Here is a 14627-nt window from a genome sequence, read left to right as displayed (position 1 = left end):
GACACAGGGTCTCCAACATATGACTTCCCTAGCCACGGTCCCACTGAGTTTACTATTTAACCTCACTCCCTTAATCTCATTGGCTAAACAAGTTCCAAATTTTTTAGTTGATTCTCATGAATAAAAGTCTCCGTGAGGCTCCATGAGGGTAATAATGGTGTCTTTTTAAGAAAAAAAAATCAATAATTTAAGTCCACTTTAAACACTGTATCATTTAGGGGCGCCTGGGTGGCTCAGTCAGTTGAGTATACGACTTTGGCTCAGGCAGGACCTCATGTTCTATGGGTTCAAGTCCCATGTTGGGCTCTGAGCTGACAGGCTCAGAGCCTGGAGCCTGTTTCATATTCTGTGTCTCCCTCTCTCTCTCTCTCAAAATAATAAACACTAGGGGCGCCTGGGTGGCGCAGTCGGTTAAGCGTCCGACTTCAGCCAGGTCACGATCTCGCGGTCCGGGAGTTCGAGCCCCGCGTCGGGCTCTGGGCTGATGGCTCAGAGCCTGGAGCCTGTTTCCCATTCTGTGTCTCCCTCTCTCTCTGCCCCTCCCCCGTTCATGCTCTGTCTCTCTCTGTCCCAAAAATAAATAAACGTTGAAAAAAAAATCAAAATAATAAACACTAAAAAAAATTTAAAGAATGTATCACTTAAAGAGTGTTAGAATGCCCTCAGAGTCTGTGATAATACTTTAATAGAAAAACACTATCTGATTGGTGAGTATTGGCAAATATTAGATAACAGTATACGATATACTATGAATGCAAGCATAGTGCATTGAATTGAGAAGCACAAACTATGTGCTCAGAATTTATTAAGGATGGAGACTTGAATAGTTAATCACTAACAACTTATTGATGTTTATTTACTCTATAACAATTCTGTGCATCTAAAATGAACATTTTTCTTTTGTTTTAAGTGAAACTAACGTTTGACAATAGACCACTTTTTCAGGAGCTGAATTTCGTTATTCAAGTTATTGAGCAATGGGCTAAAAGTTTTATGATGTTTGTTTCTTATATTTATGAAATGTTCTCATTTCATATCTGAACTTAAAAATAGCTTCCTCTTATCTTCCACCCTTGTGTCCTCTCCTCTAGTAAATAATGCCCCTCTTCCTTAGACTAAAAATGATGAATATTGTGGCTACAGTTCCCAACTTCTCTATGACAGATTAATGATGGTACCAAGATATCAGATTTTTATTTGAACATTGATTCAGGGGGAAAAAAATATTTGCAGAGCTGAAAATTTTTAAATAGTTGATTATACCTTCTAAGAATATAATTAGAAATATCCAAATAAGCTGGAAGTCAGTATTAAAAAATTCCACAAAACAGTGACATCTGGACACTTAAATTTTCCCATTATATGGGAATTTTCATGTAATTCAAGAAAAAAAATATCACGTTCTTTATATGTTCCTCTTATAGTCTTTATATGTCCTCTTATAGTGTCTATATCTTAAAATCACAAATCACTGTCTACATTCCAGTTTAACAACTAAAGTTTTTCCTTTCCACATACAAGATTTACAAGGAATTTGACCAACTTGACCTTTTGATTCTAACAACCAGGCATTAGCCTAATCAAGAACGGAAATAGATCAAGCCTACAGATCAAGCCTCGCTGACCTCAATCGTTTAACATGTTAATTCTGATAGTTGAAAAATCTTATTCAGAAAAAATAAGCATCAGCAGCACGTTTAATTGCAAAAAGCAAGAAGAACGAGCCTCTTCAAAAGTCGGAATGGCACACTATCCACTTCATACTTCACCTCCATTACAAACCACTTTATCTTCTCATCTCTGGAGCATCCCAGACGCATTCTTTAACTGTGAATTCACTAGTCTTTCCTCGGAATCAGTAACCTTTTGAGTGAGTGTGGGAAGTGGGGAAGGAGACAATGGTGTCTACCTGGGGCTGCCGAAAGCAATGACAGAGCAGAACAGGAATGCTTCAGTCCTCTTGGCCTCTGTGTTCCTGGTTATTGTGTTGCAGAGCATTGTTGGGAAATATTTTCTCGTCTGGCATTCCAAGAAATGGAAGGCCCCACAGCTGTTTTATAGTTCTGTCATTAAATACGGGAATGTCCTAGCCTGCCAGAATAAGAAAACTGATAGAACCAGATTTGTGGTCTGAATTCCCTTTCAGAAACGCCATCGTGTGGCACTTTGGAGCAATGACCGGAAGAGTCCTGTGGTGGGTCATATGGTTCATCTCAACCTGGCTAGTCTCCAGCGAAATCTATTCCTATAACTCTCTAAGTTCATATTAAATCATCCCCGTGGGCAGAGAGTAAACCATGGTGAAATCTGTGGAAATCTTGTTGTTTTTAGAATTTGTGAACTTCCCCTCACAAAATTGACAATATGACAAATTTATGTGTGTAATATGTTTAAAGGGAAAAAACAATTTTTAAAAGCAGGAATAAGAAGTCTATTTTGAAACTTTACAACCTGTGTGCTTTATATTTTATAGAGATAGCTGCCAGCTGAATTATTAAAATGTGTGATTAGAGCCCACAAATCAATAATATCAATTCATTTGGGAGACATCCAAAATAGACATACCCTCCCCCCACCAAATGTCCACAAAACCTATGGATTATGGTTATACTAATAACACTGAAAGAAATTACTTAATCCATATTTATATTAAAAGCAGCATTTAGTAATTAAGAGCTGATACCTTAGAACTAATAATAAAAAGGACCATTTATCATTAGTCTCATTTCACACATAATTCTTACAGTGGAGGTGTGAGATAAATGAATAGTGCAATCCCCATTTCACAAGGGAGAAAGGCAGATGAAGTAGTTAAGTAATCTCAAAACAATATTAAATATTTAAAATGGACTCAAAGCTTTGCTACCTCTCATTTCTGTTCCAATATTCAAGCTTCATCTGTAATTCTCTTTCATTTAAACACCTTTTAAATACCCAGTAAAGTTTTTTTTTTAAATATAAAAAATGTTTTTAATTTTATTAAGTAACCGACTTTATACATCCTGGGAGAAAAACTAGAAAAAGATAATTCGTAAGTCAACCCATTCCTGTAGAGATGTGCAAATTACCCTATTGATGTACACAGTTTAAAGACCTTACATCTAGCCTCATTCTAATAACTGATTCCACTTAAAGACATTAAAATCATGACTCCCTGCTCTTCCTAAACATTTCAGTAATAGTTAACACACAAAGTGTTTAAAATATGCATATAATATGTGACAAGCATTGTTAATTTTACACATACTAATTCATTTAAACTTCTCAAAACCCCCATGAGCTAGGTAATAGTGTGTGCATGTGACAGATGAAGAAACAAATACCAGAGGCTAAGTGATCTGCCCAAGGCCAAACAGCTAACTGGTGGCAGGGGGGAGTTAAAGCCACACTCTGGCCCCAGAAGCAGCATTCTCAAGCAGTAACACTGCTCCTAGTCAGAAACTGCCTTACTTCTGTAGCATATAGAGTAAATTACCATTCCTCTATTTTATCTACTGAATTATGAGATTCGTCACCTCCAAACAATTCAAACAGTGTGACAAAAATTCATGTCCTTGAAAGGTCATTGTGAATCCAACTTAATGGGTATAGATTTCTAAACATAGTTTTTAATGTTATTAATGTCATTTGTCTAAATGACAAGTTGTTACATACTTGAAATCACAAAACCGAGCTTGAGTACTGAAGGATGGAAGGAGCCTCTCTGAACTTTTCCTACACCTCAACAGTAGCCTTGCAGCTGTTAAACAAGTATAATTGTGAGGCACATGTGGTTGCATATATTACCTTAATCTGTTGTTTACCCCAAAAGAAACAAAAATCTATTCCATTTCATTTTATTTAGGACTGATTCATATTAATAATTTTTCTTCTAATTTAGAAATGATAAAACTCTTTAAAAGAACTAGTCATTCCTCCCCACTTTTTTAGAGGACCCCTCAATGCCCTTCCATGACGCTGAATGACAAGCCCATAAATGAAAAATCTAGTTAATGATATTGTACGTCAGTAATGTTTTAACTGCAGAGTAGTTTGTGTGTTTGTTTCTTTGTTTTTCTAACCACAAAACCAGAGGGGGAAGTGTGGGAGCAAGTGGGTGGGGCAGTGGCAAAAAAACCTCATGACACATTTCTCCGCCTCCCTGTGTTGGTGGAGAATGTCTGGAGCAGCATTTAAATTCTGGGAGGTCCTGGCTGTCAGCGGCAAGAAGAGAAGGCCAGGACTGCCACACTGTCCGGGACCGGGCTCTCTTCTCAGCAGCCACAGACCAAGGTAAGCCCGCAGTGCACTGTCCTATATACTCAGCTTCGTTTCAGGGCGAAGGGCAAGTGGTAAGGAAGAGTTTAACTGTAAAGCTGTTATGCAGACTTGTTCTTGTCTTTTCATTGAGCATGCCAGATACATTACAGATTTCCTGGAGGAAAGGTGACTGGCTGTTTTGAAAGCCAGTCGTATAGATAACTCAGAAGCACTTTGAGTCCTCAAAAGAACTAACACTATTTCTTCCAATCAGAAAAAAATAAACATTCTATGCCCCTTTCAAATGATTACATATACATTAGTTTTAATGGATAGATGGTTGTGGAAGCATTTAAAAGGAAAAGGATCTTTAGTGGTAATGTAAGCTAATAATAATGCTATTTTTTGATGATTTAATGTATCCATCCTATTTTCAAGGGGGGAAAAAAACCTCCCTGAATATTTTACTTCTGTATTTAGCCGTTAAATTTTTCACCAAAATACTTGTATGACACTATGTAGACTTGTTATCATGAATAGAAAAGCTGTTGACTGTTTTCAGTGTTTTGTTTTTTGTTTCAAATTTCTAGAATGTCTTTCTTAAATAACTGAGTTTTGAGATGGCTTCATTCTACCTAAGTAGTATCTTTTTAATAATTTAAGAATCACATTTAACATGCATGCTTGAAAAATGGAGAAAGCAAGTTTCTTTCTGTAGTGTTATGTTCTTTTTGTGTTTTTCTTCTCTAAGAAATGAGTATACTAACACTAGCTTATTATTTTAATTAAATTACTAATGATCTGTTTGTAGGTTTAGACAGCTGGAGATATCAGGTAGTATTAGTATAATCCCTGGAACTCTAAATTTTAAAGTTAAATATAGACTCGTAACATTCCTCTCTCCCTTACCTAATAGTGAGAGATGGAGAATAGAGGTGGTATTACAAATATTAACTCAAAAGACCATAGTGAATGAAACAAAAGTTTTCTCCAAAAGGAAGAAAATGTCCTACAGAAAATATATTTTATTTGTAATTATTTTGTAATGTGGTAGCAAACAAAGGTATCACCGTTTTACCCAACAAAGACATTAAATATTCCTTACAAAATGTTTTGCAGGAAAAATAACCATGAGAATTGCAGTGATTTGCTTTTGCCTCTTGGGCATTGCCTACGCCATTCCAGTGAGTACAGCTGAATCTAAAGGAAATTTCTCAAAATACATGAATTGTGTGCTCCCATGTGCTAAGAACACATTCACATTGTAATCTTTCTTCATCTTTTCTGTTTCAAAGATTAAACAGACTGATTCTGGGAGCTCGGAGGAAAAACAGGTAAGCATCTTTTAGGTTTATCATGTCCTTAAATTACTTATGCAGTTGTACAGGAGGCACCACAAACATATTTGTTGCCATTTTACTTATTTTCATAGTCATGCTGTTAATTGGTAAGTACCGACTGCCTGCTTTCAACCTAGGCCAGTACTAAGTACAGTTACAGATGGTCCTCAACTTATGATGGTTCAATTTACAAGTTTTCAACTTTATGACGGTGAGAAAGCCATATGCATTTAGTAAAAACCATACTTCAAATTTTGAATTTTGACCTTTTTCCAGGCTAACAATACATGGTACAATACTCCCTTGTAATGCTGGGCAGTGGTAGTGAACTGCAGCTTCCAGCTGGCTACATGATTACGAGGCTAATCACCAATATGCTTTCAACCATTCTGCACCAACACAACTATTCCGTTTTTCACTTTCAGTACAGTACTCAATACATTACATGAGATATTCAACGCTTCATTATAAAATAGGCTTTGTGCTAGATGCTTTTTCCCAACTGCAGGCTATGTAACCATTCTGAGCATGTTGAAGGTAGGCTAGGCTAAGTTATGACACTCGGTAGGTTAGGTGTATTCAATGCATCTCTGTATGACCCACCATATTTTCAACCTGCAATGGGTTTATTGGGACATAGCCCTTTTGCAAGTTAAGAAAGAGTTGGATAGGTTTTAGTAAGTATATGCTCTTAACATCAAATTAGATTTTTTTAATATAATAAAATAATGCTCTAGGCAATTATCACTTATGTAAGATGAATTCTATGAAGTCATGTGCCTTTCTTTCCATGAGTCAACATACCATGCTAGACGTAGAAAACTCCACCCTTTAGTAAGTTTAAAATTTGTCTCACATACTGGATAGTTTGTGTGACTCTAATATTCAAAATATCTTCTAAGATATTTGCTAAGAAGCCCATTATAAAAAGAAAGTCGTTTACACTGTTTAGATCTTGTCAGCTGACTTTAGATAACAATTCTCTACCCAAACAGAAGACCAAATCAAACCCTTTATTATAGCTTTTTGACCAGCACCATAGATGTATGTGCCTCTCCAAAACAGGTGAAACTGTGCCAGCCAAACAACAAATGGGCATTGTCCTGAGGAGCTCAGACAAAAAGGCACAGAGCTCAATGCCAGATGAACAGAATAAAGGCCGTAGAGAGTTGCCTGGGGTCACTGAGAATAGATTGCTTAATGAAGACATTTAGAGAAATATTGCCGTATGCACATTTGGGTGCGCAAGTAGGTGTTATAGGCATGTCCAATTGATTTGAGAAAACAAGTATTGAATCACAATAATAAGCCAGAAAAATTAACATTTCCAGAAAAGATAGAGGTCACACTATTTGAGGCAAGAATTAGTGCTTTTAAGAGAACAAATATGGTACATGAAGCTATGACAGTACAAATTACTAAAGTCAACCTTCCAGAATCCTAGAACCTTAGAACTAGTAGGAAATATGGGAAAGTTAATAGGAAACACCTCTGGAGATGAACACTGGTTATCTGTGAGTGTTAGGACTATTAGGGGGTTTAGTCTCCTTACTTTGTTCATCTATATTGTCTCCATATTACCTTGTTTTAAATCATAAATTGAACTTATAAATACATTCTCTATGAGCCCATATTACATGTCTCATCAGGAAATATATATATTAATTATTAATTATATGTAAGCTCTAACATATTTGTATATAATCTTTATATACATATTTGTATATAATCTTTCCAAGAAGGAAACTTGAACTCATCTAGACCGGTAGTTTTCATATCGTTTTTAGGCAAGGAACCCCTTCTTTCAGCAAACGCTTTCAGAGAAGCCCACTGTGAATCTGCTCTGGTTAGAGCCAGCTGGCTTTGGGGAAACCCCAAGTGCCCCTGACTGGCTGCCTCCCCGCCCCTCCCCCACTCGGTGGCTGGCTGTGAAAGGGACTCTGTGGAACCACCAGGATTCTCATTCTCAATGACAGGGATGTGAAGGGATTGGCTCTGGGTGATACAGCCCATCAGATGACACTTATTCAGAGCAACTTCCGTTCCTCTGCACTAGGATAATCATTTTCCAGATAAATAACTTGGCTAGAGGAAAAACCATTCATGTCTCTGGCACCTTAGAGCAACAGAACTGTGTGCTGATGTTAATATTCTATTTCTGCACCGTCCACTCAGAGAGCAGCTAGACACATGTGGCTATTGAATGAAAAATGTAGCTAGTGCAACTGAGGAACTGAATTTTTATTTTACTTAATTTTAATTAAATAACCACATGTTATATAGCTGGAGGATACCATATCAGACAGCACAGCCTTAGAGAGTTCCCCCTTGTTCCATAGAGGAAACAATGAAGATCACCACTAATTAAGGAACTTCTGCCTTAGCTGTGCTTTATCTGAGAGGAAATTTCAGCTAGCAAGCACAGGACTGCGCAGTATTCAGTATGCACAGAATGCATCAGTGCAAAGAGCCAGTTTGCCTGGATTTGAACCCTGGCTCTGCCACTTTCTACCACTAACCTTCCTTGTGGTTGAGTTTCTCCTGATCTGTAAAATGGGAATAATAATGATACTCATCTCACAGGGCGTTGAGAGGATTAAATGAATAAATATTTGTAAATCACTTTGAAAGAGTGCCTGGCCCACAGTAAGTGCTATGTAAGAGTATATTAAATGAATCTCAGGACACCTGGGTGGCTCAGTTGGTTGGGCATTTGACTTTGGCTCAGGTCATGATCTCACAGTTCGTGGGTTCCAGCCCCTCGTCGAGCTCTGTGCTGACACCTCAGAGCCTGCTTCAGATTCTGTGTTCCCCTCTCTCTCTGCCCCTCCCCAGCTTGGACTCTCTCTCTCTCTCTCAAAAATAAATAAACACTAAAAAAAAATTTTTTTTAAGAGTATATTAAATGAATCTGCAATGCAAATAAATGCTAAAAGAGGTATCTAAAGCTCTGGTTGACCATATACATGCATATTATTCTTATCCATCAAGGTCAGTGAAGTGTAGTTGTTTTTTTCAGCTTATCTCTTAGAGATCCTTTATGTTTCTTTTTTTAATAATGACAAATATGCAACATTTTTTGTAGCTTTACAACAAATACCCAGGTGCTGTAGCTACATGGCCAAAGCCTGACCCATCTCAGAAGCAGACTTTCCTAGCACTACAGGTATTTTTAATTTTAACTAATTGTAAAAATTAAATTTTTCACAATTAGAAAACAGCAACAAGAAGTAGCCATCATGCAGGCCTTTTGGGCCAGTTAAATGGAGCCTTCCGGCCCTTGGGTAAATGTGAGCTTCGGCTAGCAATTGATCTGGTCAAGTGGCTTCCTCCCACTTTAAGCCACCCACTTTTGAGGCTGAAAACTGAGAACTGCTTGGGACAGCAAAGGCTGACTGTTGAATTAAAATGTTAGGCACGTTTGGTGTTCACTGCCTGATATGTGTCCCTCCTTCTTCAGAATGCTGTGCTCTCTGAAGAAACTGATGACTTCAAACAAAAGGTAAGTTCTCACCTCGAATCAGAGGCTGACCATGCCTTAGAGAGATGAAAGAAGCCACTCTTCCTCCGAATGACATTGCCCAGGTTCAAGTCTGACAAGATTCTGTTAGCAAATTTCCCAGTAAATTGCCAGTCTAAAACTTGCTCAGAAGAAAAACATGTATTTACCAAATGTCAGAAATATCGGATTTCTTCAGATAAGTTTAGGGTGGCAGGAAGTGTTTGCCAATGTCTGTTATTTGAAATACTAAGCCTCTTAACATTTTATTTAAGGTATTTTGAAGATGTTTTTTCCAATATCCGATAAGCACCTAATTAATGCCTATGAAAGCCAAGATTTTGTCTCTAGGAACATTACTGTTCCTAACATAACTGTTTATGTGAGAACTATTCTTTTTATTAGGACTATTAATATATTTGCTAAACAGAGAGATAAGTTAAATTTGTTCTCCTTAAGATCTGTTTGAATATGTTAAGAATCTCTAATTAGGAAAGCTACATAAATAACCCAGTATATTTGCGAATCAGAAGTTTAATAGACATTAACTGGTTAATTTAATTGACAGCTTTGAGCTGCAATTTATCCACCTTTTGTTTATCCACGCTAATAAGGAGGTGGTTTTAGGTTTCAGTGCATGCATTAATATATGGGTGCTCCAATATCCTGAGAATTCTTATTTCAAAAAGAACAAATAATCTCACAATTATGTATCTGTATTTATTTCATCATTGAATTTGGTCAGTTAAATAATATCTAATATGAACGAGGAAAAGCAATGTTATTAATTTAAATGTCATACTCACATATATTGCTTGAAATTGTCTATGAAAATAATTGTTTATGGAAAATCAAGCAACACACCTCAAATTATGATTCCATTATCCTTGTGTTAAAACAAAATTGGAAGATACTCACATTTGCTCCTAAAAGTCACTGAGTACATTGTTCTGAATGCAAAGATTCTGAAAACAAAATAGTTTGAAAGACACTGTAAAGACTAAGGGAAAATAAAAACCTTTACCCGAATTTTTCTGGCCATCTTGATTTTTAGGCCCTTGCAAGTAAGTCCAATGAAAGCCATGATGTGGATGATGAAGATGATGAAGACGATGTAGATAGCCAGGACTCCGTTGATTCCCATGACACAGATGACGACTCTAACCAGTCTGATGAATCTGATGAACTGGTCACTGACTTTCCCACCGATGTTCCAGCAACCCAATTTTTCACCCCAGCTGTCCCCACAAGAGACTCATATGATGGCCGAGGTGATAGTGTGGCTTATGGACTGAGGTCCAAATCTAAGAAGTCCCACAGATATGAAGACCAGGTAAATCCTTTAACAGACACATCAGATATTTATGATTAGAGCCCAATTCTAGGAACTCCAGCTGTGCATATGCACATTCATTCATTCAGTTAGCATTATTAATTTATGACTCTAGAACACAAATATTTTTCCCATTGGTGATTTTATGTTTAAGGCCATGCTTATTTCTCCCTAATTTTGCCTCTCAATCACAATGCTCTTTTTCCAAATCCTGGCTATAAAGCATTTATTCTATTCACTTTTTTAGATTAAAGGAAAAAAAAAACTTTGGAAAACAGCAATTATCTTCACAATATAATGGTCATGTTTTGAAGCTAAATACCTAAGATGAATTGGAGAGTGGCAAATGACACTAAATGTGTAGTGGAAGAATCTGTATTTGACACATAGCCTTGCCATTTACTATTCATTTTACTTTTTAACTTTCAATTCATTTTCCCTTTATGTAAAAAAGGGATAATGAGACTTAATTCATAGTCTTCATCATATGCATCATTGATGTACCTGTTAAATTAAAGGAGATGAATATGTGAAAAGGCTTGGCAAAATGCAAAGTAACACGCTAGTCCCGGTTTTTGCTTTGGCCAAATTTAGACAATTTTCAGCATAAATTGGACTAAAAGTTAGGAAGCAGAATTACAACGTGCCCATCCCTGACTATTCATTTCATCTTTCTTCCATTTGTTCTGTGATTCAGTATCCTGATTCTACAGAGGAGGACTTCACATCACTTGTGAAAAGTCAGAGTATGGAAGATGACTTCAACGCCGTCCTCCTTTCCCACACCGTGCGGCGGTCTCCTGACAGGGACAGCCATGTGAAGGACAGTCAGGAAACGAGTCAGGTGGATGACCACAGTATGGAAACCAAGAGCCGCAAGCACTCCAAAGAGTATAAGCTGAAGGCAAGTGATGAGAACAATAAGCATTCCCATGAGATTGGTAGTCAGGAAAGTTCTGATGTCAGCAGTGAGCTTGTTGGCCAAACAGTTCAAAGCAATGAAAAGGAGCTAGTCCAACACCCTGAGAGTGAGGAACAAGATAAACACCTGAAATTTCGCGTTTCTCATGAATTAGATAGTGCATCTTCTGAGGTCAATTAAAAGGAGAAAATGCAGTTTCTTACTCTGCTTTTAGTAAAAAGAAGAAAAATACATGATAGCAAGATGGGAGACAATATGAAATGCTTATTTCTCAGCTTAGTTGGTGAATGTATATGTATATGGATCTGGAAATAGATACTATTTTTGATCATTAGTTTAGTGTGTCGCTTCATGGTAACATCCTTGTAAACTAAAGCTCCAGGGTTTGGTCTATGTTCTTTCCATGTAAGAAATGCAAACTGTCACCGCATTTTAATGTTTGCTATTCTTTTATGAATGGAAATTTATGTAGAAGCAAACAAAATACTTTTACACACTTATAAAAGAGAATATACAATTTTATGTCACTATAATCTTTTGTTTTTTAAATTAGTGTACATTTGGTTGTGATTATATTTTGTGTGTGTGAATAAATCTTATACCTCAAGTATAATGAGAGTTTGGTGGTATCTGTGGCTTTTCTACCCCGCCCCCCCAGCTTTATTGACATAAAAATGACATATAACATTGTGTAAGTTTAAGGTGTACCACGTGATGATTTGATGCACTTATATACTGAAAAATGATGACCACCATAACATTGGTTAACACCTCTATCTCGTCACCTCCTCTATCCTATCACATAATCATCACTTTTTTGGGTGAGAGAGTTTAAGATGCACTGTCTTAGCAATCGGTTGCTTTTCTTATTTTTATTTTTTCCCACAATTGCCCAGCCGTTAACAAGTGTAACTATTTTAATGAACCTGCTAAACTTAGTAGAGAGCAATCTAGGGTCTTCTGGATTAACTGTACAGTTCCTGGCTGAGCTAAAGTTCCTAGTTAAGGTAACAGAATTCAAGTGGGGGGTGATATTCAGCCAGGAATTCTCCAACCATGCAGGACTCCACAGGCCACATACACCCAATGGAGCACCTTTTTCTAATTTTCACAAAGCTGATACGAAAGCTAATGAAAGCCTGTATGCAATATGCAATCACAAATCAATTTTATTGTTTCTCTCACTCACCATTAATTTGCTCAGCAAATTTATTGCTTTCTTGCCCTTGGAAGAAACCCTGATAGATTCCATAGATATTTTTTCCCATAGCTATTTTGATCCCTCGTAGATAACAATCAGTTCCCTTGTACTGGAAAATTCTTAAATGCAGTTTCAGGTAATAATCAAGATTTTCAATTTCATTCAAAACTAAAAGTTCTGGAAGCCTGAAGTCGAGCAAGCATTTTTAGTTCCATGGCTAGCTCCTCTGCTCTTTCTGAAACTAGAAATCCCATTTGGAAATTTAAAAATTCTTTATTAAATAACTTTTAGGACAAAAGGGGAAAAATTAAGAATTTATAAAAAAAATTATATGAAAACACAAAACCAATAGAGTATAGTTAAATCAGTGATCACAGAAAATCCATAGCCTTAAATTGCTGCAGCTACAAACACATTAAAAAAAAGAAAAGAAATTGAGGTCCCATCTTCAAAATTTGAAAAGAGCAAAAGAAACCAGAAGGAAGGAGATAATAAATAAAAGAGCAAAAGTAATGAGGTAGAGAACAGAAAAATAGTAGAAACTAATAAATCAAAATGTTTTCTGTTTGTGAAAAACAACAACAACATAATAGATAAACCATGAACTAACCCAGGGCGCCTGGGTGGTTCAGTCAGTTAAGCATCCGACCTCGGCTCAAGTGATGATATCATAGTTAGGGAGTTCGAGCCCTGTGTTGGGCTCTGTGCTGACAGCTTGCAGCTCACAGCTTGGAGCCTGGAGCCTGCTTCAGATTCTGTCTCTGTCTCTCTGCCCCTCCCCTGGTGGCGCTCTGTCTCTCTCTCTCAAGTATAAATAAAAAATAAACATTAAAAAAAAATTTTAAGTAAAAAAAAATAAAAACCACTAACTAACCCAATAAAGGAAGAAAGCACAAATAAGAAATAAAAACAAGGAGATAACCAATGAAAGGTAAGTTTTTAAATATCGAAAGACTACTTTATACAACTCATACAAATAAAATGGAAAACCTATATGAATTGGATTATTTTCTAAGAAAATACAATTTACCAAAATTGACCTTGCTATACATGGAAAGCATAAATAGACAGATTTCTATAAAGGAAAGAGAAGAAGTTATCAAACAACTAACAGTAAAAATTAGACCCAAATGATTTTACAGGGGAATTCTATCAAATTTTCAAAGTCCAGATAAGCCCAACATCATTTAAATAGTAGCACAGAGGGAAAACTCTCATATGATCTTTATGAAACAAGTATAATTTTAACACCCAAACCTGGTAAATATTACACACACACGCAAACACACATAGACACACACGAGAAAACTATAAAGCAATCTCACTCATGACTAGGAATGGAATAATCCCAAATAAATGTCAGCAAACAGAATCTAAAATCAAGTTTAAGGAGTGTATCATAATTGAGGGGTGAGGTTATTCCCAGACAACGAAGCTTCAATATTAGTAAATACATTAGCAGTTCATCATGTAGTTAGATCTAAGGAGAAAAATGTTGATTAGATGTGTAGATGATAGAAAGGATTTTGTGTTAGTGAGCTACTACTACTGTGAAAATAGTAACAAACACCCCCGATATCTCAGTGGCTTACCACATCAAATATTTTTCTTTTTTTCACTCTCCAGTCTGTGGGTTGGCAAGGGTGGTTATGCTTGAGGCTGCAGGACAGATTCAGGTCTACTCCATATGCTCCTCTATTTGGATCATCAACTACTCAGGGCATGTCTTTCTGATGGTAGAGACAGAAACACAAAAGGGGTGAGTAGAAACATATGATGCTTTGGAATCTGAACTTGACAAACTACCACTGTTGATCAAATGCCATCAGTTAAAGCAAGTCACATGCTCAAACCCAAAACCAGTGTATAGGTAAGTATTCTCTCCCAACAATATATATCATGATAGAAGAAGGGAAAAAAGAAATAATTGTGAACACATAATAAAATGTAGCATAGCTTTTGAAAATTTTAACACTCATTCTTTTTTTTTTATATGAAATTTATTGTCAAATTGGTCTCCATATAACACCCAGTCCTCATCCCAACAGGTGCCCTCCTCAATACCCATCACCCACCCTCCCCTCCCTCCCACC

General features: G+C 36.7%; 1 protein-coding gene across 3 annotated transcripts; it reads left to right on the top strand.

Annotated features, from left to right (window-relative positions):
- The first annotated feature begins 4147 nt into the window (after positions 1–4147).
- Positions 4148–11946, top strand: SPP1 (secreted phosphoprotein 1). Of its 3 annotated transcripts, XM_040478632.1 has the most exons (9): positions 4177–4306; positions 4444–4448; positions 5294–5302; positions 5359–5423; positions 5535–5573; positions 8665–8745; positions 9040–9081; positions 10133–10411; positions 11109–11946. In XM_040478632.1, the coding sequence occupies exons 4-9, from the start codon at positions 5370–5372 to the stop codon at positions 11511–11513; spliced, it is 900 nt and encodes a 299-aa protein (XP_040334566.1). In that variant the 5' UTR covers positions 4177–4306; positions 4444–4448; positions 5294–5302; positions 5359–5369; the 3' UTR covers positions 11514–11946. The 3 variants fall into 3 exon arrangements, with proteins under 3 accessions (XP_040334576.1, XP_040334561.1, XP_040334566.1); XM_040478627.1 differs by lacking the exons at positions 4444–4448; positions 5294–5302 and having other exon boundaries at positions 4149–4272; XM_040478642.1 differs by lacking the exons at positions 4444–4448; positions 5294–5302; positions 8665–8745 and having other exon boundaries at positions 4148–4272.
- Positions 11947–14627: the final 2681 nt, after the last annotated feature.

This window comes from Herpailurus yagouaroundi, unplaced genomic scaffold (genome assembly GCF_014898765.1).
Source record: "Herpailurus yagouaroundi ecotype Mexico unplaced genomic scaffold, PumYag 28, whole genome shotgun sequence".
NCBI lineage: Eukaryota > Metazoa > Chordata > Mammalia > Carnivora > Felidae > Herpailurus > Herpailurus yagouaroundi.
The sequence above is the reverse complement of the archived record's forward strand: the minus strand, read 5'-3'. Positions and strand labels throughout refer to the sequence as shown.

Coding starts and splice junctions, on each gene's coding strand:
- SPP1 (XM_040478627.1), top strand. CDS start 5,370: ATGAGAATTGCAGTGATTTGCTTTTGCCTCTTGGGCATTGCCTACGCC. Junction 5,424..5,534: donor GCATTGCCTACGCCATTCCA/GTGAGTACAGCT, acceptor TCTGTTTCAAAG/ATTAAACAGACTGATTCTGG. Junction 10,412..11,108: donor CCCACAGATATGAAGACCAG/GTAAATCCTTTA, acceptor TCTGTGATTCAG/TATCCTGATTCTACAGAGGA.